A 19,637-nucleotide genomic window follows, 5' to 3' on the forward strand; every position below is an offset into this window, starting at 1 on the left:
CGGCGTCTTTATGCGGCGCCATCAGTGGAAGATATTCGTCGTTTATCTGGCGAGAAACCTCACCTCCAAGGCTGCTGTCTATTTTCTCCTACAGCGGCTAGGAGGCCTTCTTCGTACAGCCGCTGGGTAGCTGCAGCCCGGCGATGCAAGGCGTGTGAAGGACGGCCAAGCAGAGTTGCACAGACTGACGGCCACAGGGAGCAGGCTGCAGGGCAAGCAGCTTGGTGGCGCGTACAGGTTGAAGGCATATGATGGCCACATCCTTTGTCACTGCCCGTACACAATCGCGTTTGCATGAATACGACAGTAGCGCATCGTATTTCCTCGCGTATCTCGCGGAGGCGACACGCCACTGTTTGAATGCACTACATGAAATCAGGCGGGACGGCGGCCTTTCGCCCAGTGCACGCGGCGGAACGGGTCAGCCGCTCTCATCCTTAGTGCGGTCTGCTTTGCTATCCCACTGAGGAAGTATTGAAAGCTACCCCAGGGAGGAGGAGGAGTGACCTCAAACTTGTTTCCATTCATCGCTGAAGAAAACATGGATGGATAGATGGATGGATGGACGAACGGACGGAAGGACGGATGGACGGACGGATGGATGGATGGATGGATGGATGGATGGATGGATGGATGGATGGATGGATGGATGGATGGATGGATGGATGGATGGATGGATGGATGGATGGATGGACGGACGAACGAACGAACGAACGAACGAACGAACGGACGGACGGACGGACGGACGGACGGACGGACGGACGGACGGACGGACGGACGGATGGATGGATGGAAGGATGGGCGTCCCCGCTGAAAATGATGGATGGGCGTCCTCGCCCATATTATACAGCTGCCTTACTGGAAAATGTCCTTGCCGCCAGGTTCTGAAAACAGTGCTCTGCAATTTTTGATTTGGCCCGACAGGCTTTAAACTCCTGTTTTCGGTCGGGTGGATCAAAACACGCGATTTTGACAGCGTTGTGTGTGTATAGCCAGGTGGCTGTAATAGCTAAATTAAAGGCGGCAGGGAACGCTCGAAACGTGACAAACCTAGGCGAAAGCGGGCAATTTGGCCCGTCGGGCCTCACCCCTTTCTTTGAAGTGAGCGGTTGCGTGAGTGATGCGGCTGTTGGAGATCAGACCACATAGGAAACGCCAATGCGTTCCCGGGTGCCCTGCCCAAACTAGAAAAGGACAGCGGCTATTTAAATCACTTTGCTCGGGACAGCACACGCAGAGTAAAGTGGGAACCGCAGGTCAAGCGAGACGGCTGGATACCAACAGACAACTCCAATGTATGCGAGGTAGGCATACGAAACGCTTGCATTGCAGTACAGTTTCTGTGGGAGTGGAGATATAATGCACAACTTTGACTTTGCATAGTCATGTTTACTTAAATCAGCAGACATAAAGTAGAATTATCGCCCTTCATTTCATGGGGAACGAGAACTTGTCTTACTGGCACTCCTTGGCGAATATGCTACAGCTGGAAATAAGTAATCGTGATTGTTCGAACAGTGATAGAAATGAAGGGTATCCGGGTCAGGAGATTGCACTGCTGTATGCTGCACCCGTTGTGAGAATGTAACGACTTTTCACAAGGCGCCACGTTTCTCGGAAGATCAGCTGCGAAAGATGAAATACTTCAGCGTAGCTAACTTCGATTCCCTGTTTAAACAATATGTAGTATCACCCTGTCTTCGCAGAGCGCCAGATTTGCGGGACTCCATGCGGTAGCGGCATTTTTATCTTCGAAACAGCCAGCCGCCGCACTGTGCTCAGTGCGGCCGAACGGGAGAGTGGGACCCTACATGCTGTCGAGAGCGGCGGCTTCCCCCTGAAAGCGCCGCCAGGTAGGGCTAGATCGAGAAGTGCATGTCCACAAAAGGGAGTCTGAATGAAGTTGCGTTGTATCATTACGTTAACGCTTTATGATCACAAAGAGCCCACAGTCACCAAAAACGGAGCTTTCACGAGCCAAGAAACAACACAAATCGTAACACAGGCGTCACCACCTACTGCCGATTTCTCAAGTAAATTTGAAGAGGTTTGGCTGCACAGGGATTGACGGCGGCAACCATTCCTTTTCGCTGTGGGCGTCACGAGATTGGATGCAGTGGCGGGAAGAGTATTAGACGGAGTTTTCTTGCTGGTAAATGAACCTTTTGCTGCTGGACAGACAGCAGCGCGTCCGGAAAAAGGATGATGATCATTTTTCACTCGGAGCAGTAATTGGATGGAGCTGTTTTAAGTTCAAGCGACAGGAATATAGCAGATTGGATGAGGGAACAAATGCGAGTTAACGACATCCTATTCGAAGTCAAGAGGAAGTAATGGGCTTGGGCAAGCATGTAATGTGAAGCCAAGATAACCGATGGTTGCTAAGGGTAATGGAGTGGATTCCAAGCGAAGGCGGGCCTTGCAGGGGGTGTCAAATGTTTGGTGAGCGGATAGAATCAGTAGGTTGAAGAGATAAGGTGGGCGCCGCTGAAACACGATAGGGTTAATTTGAGGAAGATAAGAGAGTCCTTTTTCCGGCAGTGGGTGAACTTTGGATCATTGTATGTCGGGAAATTAAGATATTTAAGCCCAAAGTTCTGTTAGATCATGTGCATGATTAGTACAGAGCAAATGAAAAAATATATGTGCCAGAGCCTAAAGAAGATGCTCGAAATAGAATTCCTTTTCCCTTGAACATAATTTCACGCGTTCCACCAACGTTTCAAAGCTGTTAGTGAATGTTTTATTAAAGTTACCTAAATTAATCCCTAAAGGTGAACAAAGGGACACTGATACTGGTTTCATGCAGTGAGGGAAGGTGCTCCTCTGATAACTTCATCCTCGTTACTTTGCTGAAAAAACTGTTTTTCTTCAAGAAATCTTAAAACGAAAGCGTATTAGGGATTTATGACGGCAGTGTGAGCGAAAAACTTTTTCCAAAATTAACCATGAAGTACTGTCAGTCACAAGAAAAATAAAAAAATTCATCATGAATTTATGATGTCGGTGCGATACGCTGTTCACACCTCCTATCCTCCTCGCCTGCAGTCTTTACAGTGCAGGCGTGGTGGCTAGCAGGCGCATTAGCTTCCTCATCTGTGCGCTCCTCCTCCTACTACCCTGGTGTAGGAACAGCGCTAAGAACAGGACAGAAGTCAAACATGGAAGCACAGGGACGGGCGCTGACTATCAACTGAATCTTTATTTCGGAGCACAAACAAATATAAGGTGGCAGCAAGGGGGTACAATCAGGTATGCGCGGTCACATGGAAACAGTGAATAGTCACGTCAAATAATGAATTTAGACATCTGAGGCTGAGAAGGACGGAAGGGAAGAGGCGACATAACAGAAAAAACCGATAAAAAACTGCACGGTGTAGAGGGCCATCACGCGAACTAAGAAAAAACAGATGGAGGATTAAACAGGATGCGAAAGTATGGCGAAAAAATGGGTTTAAAAAATTTTAAAACTCGTGGAAACAATAGTGAAAGAATAAAACCATTAAAAACAAAAGAAATTGCTGTGTGCGGCTAAAAACATGTAAAGAGGACGTTCAACATGTCTCAAGTTTAACAGGGACCAAAAATTAAAAAGACTAAAAAGTTTTTTGAAGGCGGTCAACGAAAAACGCCAAAAACCAAAGCACCATGAACCCCAAAGAACAAGAGAGAGGGGAAAAAATGTCTGCTCGAACACAAATACCCTGAGTTAGGAATTCTATAATTTGCTCAGAACCGTCAACCACAAAAGGGTCGTCAATCGTCAATAATTTTAGCCTGTCTTTAATGAAGCTGGCTATTGGCTTCTGCCGACGACGTCTATTTACCTTTCCAAAGTAAAGAGACAAGCCATGCGCCTATGCAAAATCGCCAAACTTGATACGTTAGCAAGTGCCTTAAATTCTACGAGCTGTTTGACCGGAAATGCCTTCTTTTCTGCAAAAAGCCATAAGACAGGTTACCCTTTTAGAGTAATAGTTTCTGAGAGAGATTCATGGCAGAAGCCAATAGCCAGCTTCATTAAAGACAGGCTAAAATTATTAACGATTGACGACGCTTTTGTGGTTGACGGATCTGAGCAAATTATAGAATTCCTAAGCAGTCATCATGATGACAACCTTAAAGGGTTCTCAATTGATATAAAAGATCTATATTATTCATTGCCGCACCAGTAATTAATGGAATGCATCGAAGAAGCCATTGACAACCATGGCGTAGTCAGCTTCCAGAACCAAATTGGGGTTTCCGTCAATGACTTTCTGCGTATCGTGGACTTTTATTTGAAATCTTCCTTTGTTTCATGGAATGACCAGACCTATATCCAGAAGAAAGGTGTGTGTATAGGCTCATGTGCCGCGTCCGTCCTTAGCGAGCTTTTTCTTGCCCACTATGACAGGTTGCTGCACAGCAGAATTCCCGGCACTAGCGTAGTAAAAGTCTTTAGATAAGTAGATGACTATCTCGTCCTTTTAAAATGCAGCGAAGAAGCTTTCGAAACTGCGGTTCCCGATGTGCTATCTCTGTTTGACCAGTGTTTGCATCCCCTTTCACTGACATCCGAACTTCCGGAAAGTAACTCAATAAGATTTCTTGACCTACGGCTACATTTTTCCGCCACACATACCTGCTGGGCCTACGAGCCGCGAGGTAAAAAGCCACTTCTTCCATTTGCGTCTGCCCATAGCAAGTTAGTAAAGCTAGGCGTCATCAGCCTGTGCCTCAGCAACGCCCTTCAGAAATCCTGTGACCATCTGCTTCAAGAAAGTCTTCATAAACAGATAGGGCGCCTCCATGCTACGTGCTACCCCTTGCAGCTTATTATAGCAGTAGCAGAATGCCTCAATAAGAAACGACGGGAACAACGTCCACCAGCACCAAATGGAAACGACCGCAAAAAAGTTGTCGTTATACCCTACCTGCACAACGTCAGCCATAGCCTGAAAAAAGTTGGCAAACGAGCAGGCGCGGACGTTGTGTTTTCGGCACCCCATAAGCTCTCCTCACTCTGCAAGAGAGTTAACAGTAGTAGAGTTCCTCGTGGCTGTGGGCAGACGCATGGCTATCCCACGTTTCATGCGCCACAGGTGTTGTATATTCAGTTCCCCTGTCCTGCGGAAAGAAATACATAGGCCAAACGGGGAGATGTATAAACACCAGGCTACAAGAACACCACAATATTATGAGCAGGGTAGCTATCTCCGGGAACCTTGCAAAACATTGCAAAAAGTGTAATTACGACACCTGCACCCCTGTTTACGACGGGTGCGCGATCATTGGCAAAGGACGGGATCGCTTATCCAGAGAAATAATCGAAGCCATCGAAATTCGGCGTGCCAAGGACTGCTGTGTGAGCACTCCGTCCATCTGCCTTTCTGAGAAAGAATTGATGTACTTAAAGGCAGCTGGGCATACCTTTTGAGAGTTGACTTAACTCAGGGTATTTGTGTTCTAGCAGTCATTTTTTCCCCTCTCTCTTGTTCTTTGGGGATCATGGTGCTTTGGTTTTTGGCGTTTTTCGTTGACTGCCTTCAAAAAACTTTTTAGTATTTTTAATTTTTGGCCCCTGTTAAACTTGAGACATGTTGAACGCCCTCTTTACATGTTTTTAGCCGCACACAGCAATTTTTATTGCTTTTAATGGTGTTATTCTTTCACTATCGTTTCCACGAGTTTTAAACTTTTATAAATCCAATTTTTCGCCATACTTTCGCATCCTGTTTAATCCTCCATCTGTTTTTTCTTAGTTCGCGTGACGGCCCTCTACACCGTGCAGTTTTTTATCGTTTTTTTCGGTTATGTCGCCTCTTCCCTTCCGTCCTTCTCAGCCTCAGATGTCTAAATTCATTATTTGACGTGACTATTCACTGTTTCCATGTGACCGCGCATACCTGATTGTACCCCCTTGCTGCCACATTATATTTGTTTGTGCTCCGAAATAAAGATTCAGTTGATAGTCAGCGCCCGTCCCTGTGCTTCCATGTTTGACTTCTGTCCTGTTCTTAGCGCTGTTCCTACACCATGCAATACCAACTAGCCCGTTAACTGGCTCTCCTACTACCCGTCTCGCTTGACGTCATCACTTGCCACGCGCTGTTCACACTATAGCTGTGTAAATTGACTCCGCGGAATCTCGCGCTTCGCCGTCTGCGGCGGCGCCGAGTTCTTGAGAGATTTGAACCCCTGGTATTGCACCCGTGAAACCTGTGAAGCGATCGTGCCGATGACTGAGGAAAGCTTCCCGTAAAGTGTCGCTCTAGAGGCATCGCTCAGAACCACTCCTCGCTATTATTTCTCAAGCCCTGTTCAGCAATCCGGATATTGAGGGCACATCTTTCGACAGTAGCCCTATAACTGCATGAAGGGGTAGCAGCTGTATTCGTTCCACACTTAGTGCGCGTAATCATATTGTGAGATTTTTTGTTTTTCCCTGTGCAACCAAAGAAGCTCTCACTTGTACAGCGTCCTGATGAAGCTGATTATCCCTGGTCGTTCGGCTGCGAAGTTGTCGTATACGGCCTGCACGCCCAGAAGAATGTAGTTGCGCTTCAGCAAGTAACCTGTCTGCCGTTTGAAGTGCTCTTGCAGCGTGCGGAACCTCTGCATGAGAGATAGACAAGGAGAAACGCAGATGGCTGGAAGCATTTTAAACGTGAAAGTCCTTTAACACACATCCATCTGCCTACATGTTGTGTGCAAGTTGCAGCATCTAAAGTCTTTCCCATCAGTTTTAAAGGGTCTTCGAAACCGTGCAGACGTGAACACACAAGTGGGAAAACCCGTTATGCGGCGGGCCAAGAAAAGGAGACCAATGGAAGGCGGTGCCATTGTACTAGCGCCAACTCGTGACGCTGCGTGGCACTTGTGCCGGCCGCGACAAACCGGGCTGCCTTCTGCTCGCCGCCACGCTCACAGTAACGGGTTTCAATCGATACATTACGGCCACAATCTTGGAGACAATGCGCCTCTGTCCATATTGATTTCTTTACTTTTTATTCATTTGTAACATTCTTTCAGACGCAAACAGTATAGCCTTTCAGACCAGGGCTAGTTGGCCACTCAGTTGGGCCGACCCCATCCGGGCAAACTAGGTGGAGGGTGGGGGATGCAGGGAGATTGCAGTGCGCTTGGGCACTGAAAGAGGCACTGCTTTAAGGCCGTTGTGCGATCATTTTTCGTCCGGATCCTCACTGATTCAGTCCGCATGCGGGCATGGGGCGCAACGGGTGCTGTGCGATCACTTTGCTACTTGCGGGTGAATCGGACGGTCCCAACGTTCCGAATGGCTGGCCCTGCAGTGCCTCCAGTCTAATGGCGTGCGGCGGTGTAGGCATGTTTTTGTGGAAAAACACGCAGATATGTTGGGATAGAAATTACTCGCATTAACTGTGGCTTACTCGAGACATCCGTTGCGTCAACGTTTTTTTTGTTGCGGGATTTTTCGTCCGAGGCAAAATCCCAGTCGGCTGTGATGGTCGTGGATCTCGGTGCGACCGACGCTGACTTCGCGAACTATCTCGCGATAAATTTTGCAGCATCGCAGGCGAGCTTCATCATCTGAAATAATGTCGTGGGAAACGATACATGTTTGGAACAACTTTATTCCAGAAGCTGAAAAATGCGTCATATTGCGACCGCATACAGCTTCTCGTTCGATCGCTACCAGTCCCCGCGGATAAATACATTTTTTCTCACAACGGCCAGCGATTTCTGTTCCAAAATAACAGAAGGGTTCCTCTCCTGAAACTTTTGCTGTCCTGAAAAGGTCAATAGCGATTTGAGAACGACAATTCGACTCTTGTTGCTAATTCTGGAGAGTCAAGCACATCGACCAGAACAAGGCGCCTGCCTGCTAGCAGGAATCATTAATTACTACCAGAATAATCGACTTTCTAAAATAGCTGAAATTAATTGCTTTAAAATATTAGTCACATAGGCTAAAGATATACTGTAGTCCTTTAACAATGCGTACACAGAAAAAAATAATTGCACTTGCAGCATTTCCCAAGCCGCACAGTATTTTTCACTACAATATGTAAACCGCCCTCCTACCTGGATACCTAGTGACTGTTATCTCAAAAGACATATGATTATCTATTCAGTTATATAAGATGTGTGCGTGAATTATACCAGACACATTATCTATTTGAAACGAAAGATAGCTTATGCATTGGAACGGTACTAGAAGGACGACCGTATTTTTAATCATCATCATCATCATCATCATCATCATCATCATTTATTTACGCTTAAGGGCCCCAGGGGGCATTATATAAGGGGGGGGGGCGAACAGTAATCATGTCACAAAGAACAAAATTGGAACATAAACTTAACACATGTAGATACAACTGTGAACACTTCAAAAGAAAAACAAGCAAGTAAGTGAGTAGTAAACAAAAGAAAAAGAAAGAAAAAGGACCTTCAACAGGAATTATTTGGGGAATAAATCAATTAACATCTGTTTAAATTTTAGGGAATTAACTTCATTCACAAAACTGTCTGGAAGGACATTCCACTCGGCTATGGCAGCTGGCAAGAACGAGGAATTGAACGCATTGGTTGAACCATGAATGCGTTGAATACTACGGCAATTATACAAACGCCGCGATGACCTTAAAGGGGGCATAATTAGGCTCTCACGCAGTTGGGGAAAATTATAATAAAGTTTATGAAATAGACAGAGTCTTGCTATCTTACGACGGGATGCCAAGGAAGGTAAACCAACAGAGGATTTGATATTAGTAACACTCGACCGAGAATCATAATTTGATATTATGAACCGAGCGGCTCGATTTTGAATGGCCTCTTACATATGTGTTAAATACTTTTGATGGGGATTCCAAATGCTCGATGCATATTCAATTTTAGTGCGGATGAAAGTTTCGTATGCAATTAGTCTAACTTTAGGGAGAGAAAATGTGAGCGATCGTCTGATGAATCCTAGTGATTTAGAAACGCTAGCAGCAAGGGACGTTATGTGCTTCGACCAGTTAAGATCACTTGTTATTTCTATGCCGAGGTATCTGTAGGATTCAACTTCAGATAGCGCGGTCCTGTTTAGCGTGTAAGAAAAGTGCAGGTTAGATCGTTTACGGGACACGTGCATAAACTTGCATTTAGTTTCGTTCAGTTTCATGAGCCAGGTCGAGCACCAACTTTGTATCAAGTTCAGGTCATCCTGCAGCAATGACTGGTCGTTCGTAGTGCTAACACGGCGGTAAAGAACGCAATCATCTGCGAACAAACGGATGGATGATGAAATGCTGACAGGAAGGTGATTGACAAAGACAAGAAACAGGAGCGGCCCAAGAACTGAGCCCTGAGGCACTCCAGAGGTGACTTTAGTGACGGTAGAAGGATGGTTGTTGATGACGGTGCATTGCGAACGATTAGTTAGGAAACTGCAAATCCATGATAATATCAGCGGGTGCAGTGAAAGGGAGGAAAGTTTAGCCAAGAGGCGCTGGTGAGGAACTCGGTCGAAAGCTTTCGAAAAATCGAGGTAGATAATATCAGTTGAGTTTCACATGAGTAGCCAGAACGGAATCTGTGTTGGTTTGGAAAGAAAAAAGAATTTCTATCGAGGTGATTAGCTACTTGGGAGTAAATAATATGTTCAAGTAGTTTACACGCAATGCATGTTAGCGAGATGGGACGATAATTTGATGTATCAGAGCGGTTACCTGCCTTAAAGCAAGGCACGACTCGGCTAATCTTCCACTCAGACGGGATTTGGCCACTAGAAATGGATTGCGTAAAAATGATTTGCAGGAGATGACTGGATATTACTTTGGTACCTTTAAGAATTTTCGCAGAAATGCTGTCGGGCCCAGGAGCAATTGATACCTTTAAATCTTCAATAAGTCTACATATTCCTTCGGCTGAGATGCTAACAGGTGGCATTTCAGATACATTTAGGCTCTGTGATGTAGGAATGTTTACGGCTGGTTCGTTGGTGAAAACAGATGAGAAGTACGTATTCATTACGACCGAGCGAAGCTCATTTGGAACATGACAACCATCTTGATCTAATAAAGATATATTATGTGAACCGCTACGACCTGGAGTTAAAATAGTCCAAAACTTTTTTGGGTTGTTTCGAAGGATATCGAGTAGGTCATTGTTGTAAAAGTTTTGTTTAGTGCTCTTAAGCAACTTGCTATAATTTCTCAGACAGCTAAAATATTTCTCCCATTTAGACGCTAAGTTGGAGCTCTTAGCTTCTCTAAATAATCGTTTTTTCTTATTGCACAGACTTCTTAAAGAGTTGGTAAACCACGGTTTTCCGGCATCACCACGAATGCAAACGAGGGGTACATAAGATTCAGTTAAAGAGGTGATTTTTTCTTTATACATGGACCAGTTGTCATCAATAGACCTGAAAGAAGCAGTCTGTTCGAAGTGGAGAAGAAATTTGGCTAGTTCCTCATTGATTTTAGAAAAATTGGCTTTTTTGTAGTCGCGTATGTATTTCACTGAGCGTTGTCGTGAAGTAATGCGAACTGAAAAGTTGAACAACACTATGCTATGATCGCTAAGACCGGCGATGGATGACAAAGACTGGATTAAATCTGGATTAGATGCAAGAGCAAGGTCTAGGATGTTAGTGCCCCGAGTTGGTATTCTGACTGCTTGAGAGAGGTCAAACGAAAGAATAAGGTCCAAAAATTCTCTGGAATGGCGGAAGATGCGGTTAGATTATCCCAGTCGATGTCTAATAATAATAATAATAATAATAATTGGTTTTGGGGGGCAAGGAAATGGCGCAGTATCTGTCTCATATATCGTTGGACACCTGAACCGCGCCATAAGGGAAGGGATAAAAGAGGGAGTGAAAGAAGAAAGGAAGAAGGAGGCACCGTAGTGGAGGGCTCCGGAATAATTTCGACCACCTGGGGATCTTTAACGTGCACTGACATCGCACACACACGGGCGCCTTAGCGTTTTTCCTCCATAAAAACGCAGCCGCCGCGGTCGGGTTCGAACCCGGGAACTCCGGATCAGTAGTCGAGCGCCCTAACCACTGAGCCACCGCGGCGATGTCTGGGAAATTAATATCGCCGCTAACTATGAGGTTGGCACTGGGAAACTGTTTATTTATGTCGAGCAGAATGATACTTAAGTCGTCGATGAAGGAATGATCGGAGTCAGGTGCTCGGTAACATGCGATTATTATATTAGTGCAATGAGCAAGAGAAACGTTCACGCAAATGATTTCGCTTTTACTATTGACTGCGATAGCAGAAGAGACCAGAATACTTTTAACAAGAACCATCACGCCGCCTCCCCTACGCCCTGGTCTGTCACTACGGAAACAAGTGAAGGATTGCTTATCTTGGAAAAGTTCGTCATTCAGTACATCAGGTGTGAGCCACGTTTCAGTAAAGATGGCAATATCTGTGCAGTTGTCTTGCAATATAGCTTCCACGGCTTCTTTCTTTGGAAAATAACTTCGGATATTTGTTAGTAAAACGGAAACTGATTTATCGGTTGGGGCAGGGGCTGCACGCGTGCCATTTTGGAAACATTGGTGCACAAAGGACCTGTGTGCCTGCGGTGAGCGCTATAAATTTAATTCAACCACAGAATCGTTAACAGCATCGTACACAAACTGTTTATTGTTCATGATGAGCTTATCAAAACGGATTTTAAATGAGCCACCTCGTTGCTGACCATACGAAAAAAGTTTCTTCCTTGCCAAGCAAACGCGTGCAGAGTGGTCCTCACGGACAGAAAAGGAAGAATTTTTAAGCTTGGAGCTGGCAAAAAGGATACGCCCTTTGTCTTTAAATCTCATAAAATTTACAATGATAGGGTGGTTTTTTTCTTGTTGGAAACGGCCAAGTCTGTGAACACGCTCAATATCATGGCTATCAATTGTGACAACGAGCTCGTCCGCGCAGAATGAAATAATCCGCGATTCAGACTCGGACCAAGATTCATCTTGTTGATCTGCGATTGCAAAAAACAGCAAATTGGACCGTCGGAGACGGTTCTCAGCGTCATCACATTTATATGAAAGTAGCTTAATGTCGGATGAAAGTTTAGCCATATCAGGATCGGCTGATAAACTCGGGCTACTTAACTGATTAGAGCTCGTGATTTGTTCCAGGGCGTCAACTCGCACCGAGCAGCCCGAATCAACGCTAGTTCACTAAGCATAGTTTTTTGAGAGCATTCAATGCGGGATATAGCCAAGGCAATTGACTCGAGGGACGGGTTAGGGGCGTTATTCTCTGGGGGTCCTGGGTTCAATTCCACATACCCGGCTAGCACAAGCATTAGGCAAACGACATAGGCGTTGATACACTGGCAACATGAAGTGCACAAGAACTTTCGCAAACTGCAGTCAGCGTCGATGGGGCACAACAACGTAACCAAAAACGCGTTATCAGAGCGAATGCAAATTGAATTTGGTAAGTAACCAACCTGCATGAAAAAGGGCATTCGTGTGACCTGCATCGTTGCGGTGGCGTGCCCCGAGTGATCGCAGTGTGATGGCGGTATTTGTACTCCAATCAACGAGAACGTTGATCAACTTTTAGTTCGCATTCATTCACAGTCACATTAATTATATTTTCGCACGGGAAAACAAATATCCAAAACATTTAACCCCGCTTCGGCACTTACAAAAGCAGTCCACATGAATACTCCACACTAATGCTTTACCACTGCTGCGCGATCACCGAAAATTATTAGTTATGGCATTGTTCAAATTCCATTTGTCATTGGTGTTATGATTTAGCAAATAGTTATAGCGACCGCAGCGGTGGCCTAGTGTTTGATCATCCGCCTCGCATGTGGGAGGCGCGGCGCTCGATCCCCAGTGCCGCCGGATACCTACCGGTGATACAACGGGTATAAACTTCCCCTGCCTGGTGCTCGGCTTCTTTGGGGTGAAATCCTTGGAAAATGGGTCTTCGACCCTACCTTCAGTAGTCGAAAACACCTTGTGCAACGGCGCTCCTTGGCCACAGATGCCCTTGCGGCATAAAAATCCATCATCATCAAAAATTATAGCGCAAACAAAGACACCCAGAGGTAGACGGCGCAACCACAGGACGACCACGAACGTACACAAGCGCTAGTGCACCGTATTCTTGTGGTTGTCTGTGTTTGCTCCACAACTCATTACTAAATCATTATACACGAACTGCCCAGAAAGAAGTTTTAGATATTGAAGTTATTTAAAACCCTAGAAAAGATTGTTCCAGCGGTATTGCTTCGCAAAATTCTTCTCGTTAACTGTAACTCAATTAGGTTTGCCTCTAATAAGAATTGTTTGTTACAGCTGATAACAACTAATTATGGCAAGTTCACTGCTTATCTCACAGCCTTAACTGTAGGAAAAACATTTCGACATTCATTAAACAATCATCTTAATTGGGAATGTTAAAAAGAAAACTGTGTACTTTCATGGTTGAATCATAAGTTATATTGTTTTTCTCCTTTTGACTGTGTGATACTGCTTACGTATGTTACTCAGTTTTCATTGACAGTGGGTCCTTTCAGCTTTATGCTCTGGGACCTACTTCTGCATTATATATATTTGTATTACAACTCAACTGTTGAATAAAAACATGACAACGTGAATAAAATTCATACTTTAGCCCACTGCTGTCAAATACGAATGCAAATACACAGAAAATGACATTTCCATTCATTTGGAATATGTAAGATCAGTTGTAATTACAGCGTTCAGCATTTCAGAGAACAGTGCCAGTGCGACAATGCTTATTTATTTTTTTCATGTGCTTCAGGCCGCCAGAAAAGTCAACATAGAGATCGCATTACGTGGCTGCAAAGGGTCCGAGACGTGCAACACTGGGCTAAAGTGCACAGATTTGTTCTGCGTGGTGACAGTAGGCCACCAGTTTTCTTTTAGCAGTCATTCCAGAGCTAACAATGCAATTGCACAAGCCAGAATGCAGCATTAAAAGAATTTCGGGAGATCTTCTGAAGGCCAATCATAGTTTACATGTACGAAGCAAGCTGGTGTATGTGATGCAGATTGCTGGTCACTGGTCAAAGTCAAAAGTCATTTTCATCTTTTTACTTTGGCCAGCGACCAGCAATCTGCATCACCATGATTCCTAACCTGACGGTATGCCGTCAAACCCTCGACTACATCATCATCATCATCATCATCATCATCGTCGTCATCATCATCATCAGCCTCACTACACCCAGTGCAGGGCAAAGGCCTCTCCCATGTCTCTCCAATTAACCCTATCCTTTGCCAGCTGCACCCACCCTTTGACTGCAAACTTCTTAATCTCATCCGCCCACCTAACCTTCTGCCGCCCCCTGCTACGCTTACTTTCTCTTGGAATCCACTCCGTTACTCTTAAGGACCAGCGGTTATCTTGCCTTCGCATTACATGCCCTGCCGAAGCCCACTTCTTTCTCTTGATTTCGACTAGGATGTCATTAGCCCGTGTTGGTTCCCTCATCCACTCTGCCCGCTTCCGATCTCTTAACGTTACACCTATCATTTTTCTTTCCATGGCTCGCTGCGTTGTCCTTAGCTTAAGCTGAACTCTTTTCGTTAGCCTCCACGTTTCTGCCCCGTAGGTGAGTACCGGTAAGATTATGCTCTTGTACACTTTCGTCTTGAGGGAAATTGGTAAACTGCCACTCATGATCTGCGAGAATTTGCCATATGCGCTCCACCCCATCAAGCTGGTGTATAATCTGTGCAACTCCAAAGCATTGCCAAACTTCCCTGTGAAGGCAAAACATTATGAATGTGGAAGCGAGTATGATTGCAGGCAGAGGAAATGCAAGAACTAGTTTTGCTGGTTTACATGGTGACAGCTCGTGGATAAGGTTGGAAAAGAATACTTCGTATAATCAGGGAAACAGAATACGATGACTACATTTTGTGATTACTGCGATTATCCATATGAGAGCCATGATTTTGCAGAAGAAAATGAAATTAAGAATAAGCTATTTAAGTGTGCGACGGGCATACATCTATATGTTCTCTGATACAACATTGCAGCAATATTTGAGTTATTTTCGCTGATCAATATAATATAGTACAAATGCTTGTAACAGTGACGTGTACCCAAAACAGCAATCAAAGTTGAGCATCGCGAACGTTGATTGATGTGTGTGCCACTTGTTATGTTCAGCACGATAACCTGATTTAACTGCCAGACTTCTTTTCAAGGAAAGAAATTAACTGCGGCGTCTATAAGCATCAGAAACAGTGTAGAAGAACAAGTTGAAGTTAGGCCGAAGAACAGTGTAGAAGAACAAAAAGGCAGTGATGGTTTGTTTCTTTCTTCCTTTTCTTCCTTTCTTCCTTTCTTCCCTTCCTGTGCTGCAAATTGCAGTAATCGGACTTTAGGTTTAAGATGAGCCAACAGCCCAGTCAATACTATCCTGAATATAGAATGAATATATAAAAGGCAGACGCATAAGAGTACACACGTAACATTATCATTTAGTCATGTTAAGAAGTCTGCGCACTGGTGAGCTAAATAGACTATGAGACAAGACCAAATTAAAAACTGTTTGACACAGACAGGCACATTAATGCAGGTTTAGCTTTCCTGTGCACGAATTTAGCTAGCTAGAGCTAGGTTGGGCACTGTGCGCTAAATGATTTGAAGAAAATAGCACCAGAGCATGCAAACCACGAAAAGACAAGGACGAGACACAAAGCGCTAACTCACAACTAATTTTATTGAAACCAGGCAGCGCCTTTATATGGCGACGTTTCACTGAAAAAAGAAGAAGGAGGAGGGCAGGAAAGGTAAAGAAATCTAAGCTACCATCACAGCGAACACACATGAGCAAGCGGTAACCAAAACTAAAGCAAAAAAGTTAACAAAGATTATTTAAGGGCGGCATCTAAAAATTCGAACTCGGACGAAAAAGGTGAAACAGATGGGGTGCTGACACACCTGTTGCCAAGTTTCCTTATGTAAAAAGCCTCCAGACATTCACGTGCCTTCTTATCTGTGCTTTTGCCAAGAATCTTAGTCTGACTCAATCGTGCCTCGCATCCGTCGCAACCCATAATATGCGCTGCCAAATGTGCATATTTATCCTTTAAATCTGATAAATTTCGGGCATGTTCCCCCAAGCGCTCGTTGATGCAGCGCCCAGTCTGGCCAACATAGGTCTTCCCACACGTTGAGGGGATAGCATAGACCACTCCTGCGGAACACATGATGAATGGAGAGTCGTGCCTTATCTGGAAACCCCGCTTTCTTGGGCTGCAAATACGGGGGCAAAGCTTTTTCAGCTTGTTGGGGGCGAAAAAAACGACACTCACCCCATGCCTGTTGGCCACTTTCTTCAAGTTGTGAGCAGTTTTGTGCAAGTAAAGCACCACCAACGGCTTCTGTGACCTGCAACGAACCTCTCCGGAGTTTCTTCGTGTTCCTTGCTTAAGTTTTTTTTAGAAGGGTCTCGCAGACAGCAGTCAACACTGAGCAGGGGAACCCAGCCGCCGAAAGCCGGCTCACCTGATTCTGGAAGCTAGCCTGCAACTGATGCGGGCAGTTAGTTTTAGATCTAAAAATTGTAAGACGTTAGTGTCAGGAAGTTCATGGGTGAACGTGAGCCCAAGTCCATGTTTATTAAAAGCATTTTAAAGCTTCACCTACTGTAGAGGGGTAGGTGAAGGAAGTCTGCTTTTTTAAAAGCACTAAAAAATCGTCCACGTACCTAAAAACCTTTAAAACCACCCCCCCCATTAAAAACTATGTCTAAAGGCTGGTCAACTTTCGCTAAGAAAATATCGCAAAAGATGGGGGCCACACAGGAACCTATGCACACACCCTTGCGCTGCAAAAAAGGCAGGTTGTCAAAACTTATAAAAGTAGAACTGAGATAAAACTGCAATAATGCGATAAAGTTGTCAACCGACAAACCTGAATAATTTTGGAAAGACACGTCACTTCTTCTTTGAAAAAGTCGTGCCCGCATCAGTTGCAGGCTAGCTTCCAGAATCAGGTGAGCCGGCTTTCGGCGGCTGGGTTCCCCTGCTCAGTGTTGACTGCTGTCTGCGAGACCCTTCTAAAAAAACTTAAGCAAGGAACACGAAGAAACTCCGGAGAGGTTCGTTGCAGGTCACAGAAGCCGTTGGTGGTGCTTTACTTGCACAAAACTGCTCACAACTTGAAAAAAGTGGCCAACAGGCATGGGGTGAGTGTCGTTTTTTCCGCCCCCAACAAGCTGAAAAAGCTGTGCCCCCGTATTTTCAGCCCAAGAAAGCGGGGTTTCCAGATAAGGCACGACTCTCCATTCATCATGAGTTCCGCAGGAGTGGTCTATGCTATCCCCTCAACGTGTGGGAAGACCTATGTTGGCCAGACTCGGCGCTGCATCAACGAGCGCTTGGGGGAACATGCCCGAAATTTATCAGATTTAAAGGATAAATATGCACATTTGGTAGCGCATATTACGGGTTGCGACGGATGCGAGGCACGATTGAGTCAGACTAAGATTCTTGGCAAAAGCACAGATAAGAAGGCACGTGAATGTCTGGAGGCTTTTACATAAGAAAACTTGGCAACAGGTGTGTCAGCACCCCACCTGTTTCACTTTTTTCGTCCGAGTTCGAATTTTTAGATGCCGCCCTTAAATAATCTTTGTTAACTTTTTTGTTTTTGTTTTGGTTACCGCTTGCTCATGTGTGCTCGCTGTGATGGTCGCTTAGATTTCTCTACCTTTCCTGCCCTCCTCCTTCTTCTTTTTTCAGTGAAACGTCGCCATATAAAGGCGCTGCCTGGTTTCAATAAAATTAGTTGTGAGTTAGCGCTTTGTGACTCGTCCTTGTCTTTTCGTGGTTTGCATGCTCTGCCGCTATTTTCTTCAAATCAAGTATGCACCAACTCGCCCAAAAAGAAGTGTTAATACTGTGCGCTAAGTTTACCCCTAAGTAACTATTGTGTAAATCTGCCCTATATTTTTTAAATAGATTATGAGGAACGTTATGAAGAATATGAGAAAGTAATAAACACATTATGCACAAGAGAGCGTTGTATTGGTTTGCCGGGGTGGGCGAAAGACTAAAGGCTTCATCAGATCAATTAATTTTCTTATTTATTATACCTCAACAGTCCTAAATGACAGTGCTTGGGTAGTGAGCTTTGAAATGGTGTGCCAGGTAGGAGCTTGATGAGTTCGTCGTTTACTGCGCGGATTTCAGTAGTGACCAGTTGCCAGTAGTGACCATTGAGTAGTGACCAGTAGTGACCAGTAGTGCCGCCGTCTGATGCACGCCTGGAACCGCTTGGTCGCAGGAGAACCGACATCTGGAGGACTGCAGACTGGAGGCCGCTGTGTTTCCACTGCGGTGAGCCTGACCACATGTACCGCTACCGTCCGTACCGCGAACTCGGCCTTCGAGGTTTCAACCGGGCAGATCCGCCCCCCCCCCCCCCCCCGCTACGGTGAACAGCCCCGCGAGATACAGGACTACCTCCGACGCTCTCCATCACCAGTGTCGCCTCCATCTGGCACCTACCGGTCGCCGCCGCCTCGCCGATCATCACCCCCTTCTCGCAGATCTCGCCGTGAGAGCCTTTCGCCAATTCGGGAAAACCAAGTACGGCGACGCCTGGAGGTGGGGTTTCTGAAGTCGCACGTAGTAAAGAACCTCCGCCTACGATGGAACGTCCCCGCTCGACTGATGGCACCCTTGGAAGCGAAGACTGTTCTGTGGCCTCTAGCAATGTGCACGTTTTAATAGACGGTCGTGACGTAACGGCGCTTGTCGACACCGGTGCTGATTACTCGGTTTTCAGTGGCAACTTCTCTCGGCGTCTTCACAAGGTTACCACCCAGTGGGACGGCCCGCCCATACGTACCGCGGGAGGTCACCTCGTAAACCCTGTTGGCAAGTGCACTGCCCGCGTTGAGATTCACGGTGAGACGTGCCCAGCCACATTCGAGATCTTGGAGAATTGCTCCAAAGATGTTATTCTTGGCATGGACTTTTTCCGTGAGTATCGCGCTGTAATCGACGTAGGGAGGAACAAGTTGACCCTCCGCGCACGTTCTTCATCACCAATACCTCCTCGGGGCCCTCGCGCTGCGATGAAAGTTGATGCCGACCGTGTTCACTTGCCGCCGTTGTCGACAGTTTTTCTTCCGGTCCGGGCCGATACCACCGCATGCGGCGAAGGCGTTCTCGAAGGAAGTGTCCATATGTTACTTACGCGGGACATTGGTATAGCGCGGGGGATCGCCAATGTTGAACGTGGGCGTGCCAACATTTTAGTGACCAACTTCAGGAACGAGCCGCAGCACCTGACCAAAGGGGTAGTTATAGCCCAACTGGAAGAACTTAGCGACGTTCGCGCAGCTGTTGCGCTTCCTGAGAAGGAGGCCCCGCTCGGGTCCTGCCACCCTACAACGTTGCCCCTGGACATCGATCCCAAGCTTGAGCCTGCCCACACACACGAACTGCTCTCTCTTTTGCATCGGTACCACAACTGTTTTGCGACGACATCCCCAGTTCGCCAGTCGCTCGTCGCCAAGAATAGAATTATTGTCGATACCGCGACGCCCACGATTCGTCAACCACCGTACCGCGTTTCCTTGAAGGAGAGGGAAGCCGTACAAGAGCAAGTGCGCGAAATGATTAACGACGACGTCATCCATCCATTCAATAGTCC

The 19,637-nt window shown here is 45.9% G+C and overlaps 1 protein-coding gene across 2 annotated transcripts in view; it reads right to left on the reverse strand.

Moving 5' to 3' along the window:
- The window catches only part of LOC144130047 (uncharacterized), an 836,651-nt gene that overhangs the window by 47,909 nt on the left and 769,105 nt on the right, over nucleotides 1-19,637 (reverse strand). The window contains exon 9 of one of the 2 annotated variants that reach the window (XM_077664078.1): nucleotides 6,452-6,597. The exons of the other annotated variant lie outside the window; for it this stretch is intronic. Coding sequence (XP_077520204.1) covers nucleotides 6,452-6,597 — 146 coding nt within the window. The remainder of the gene's footprint in view (nucleotides 1-6,451; nucleotides 6,598-19,637) is intronic. 2 annotated transcript variants of the gene reach the window in all.

This window comes from Amblyomma americanum, chromosome 4 (assembly GCF_052857255.1).
Source record: "Amblyomma americanum isolate KBUSLIRL-KWMA chromosome 4, ASM5285725v1, whole genome shotgun sequence".
NCBI classification, from domain to species: Eukaryota; Metazoa; Arthropoda; class Arachnida; order Ixodida; family Ixodidae; genus Amblyomma; species Amblyomma americanum.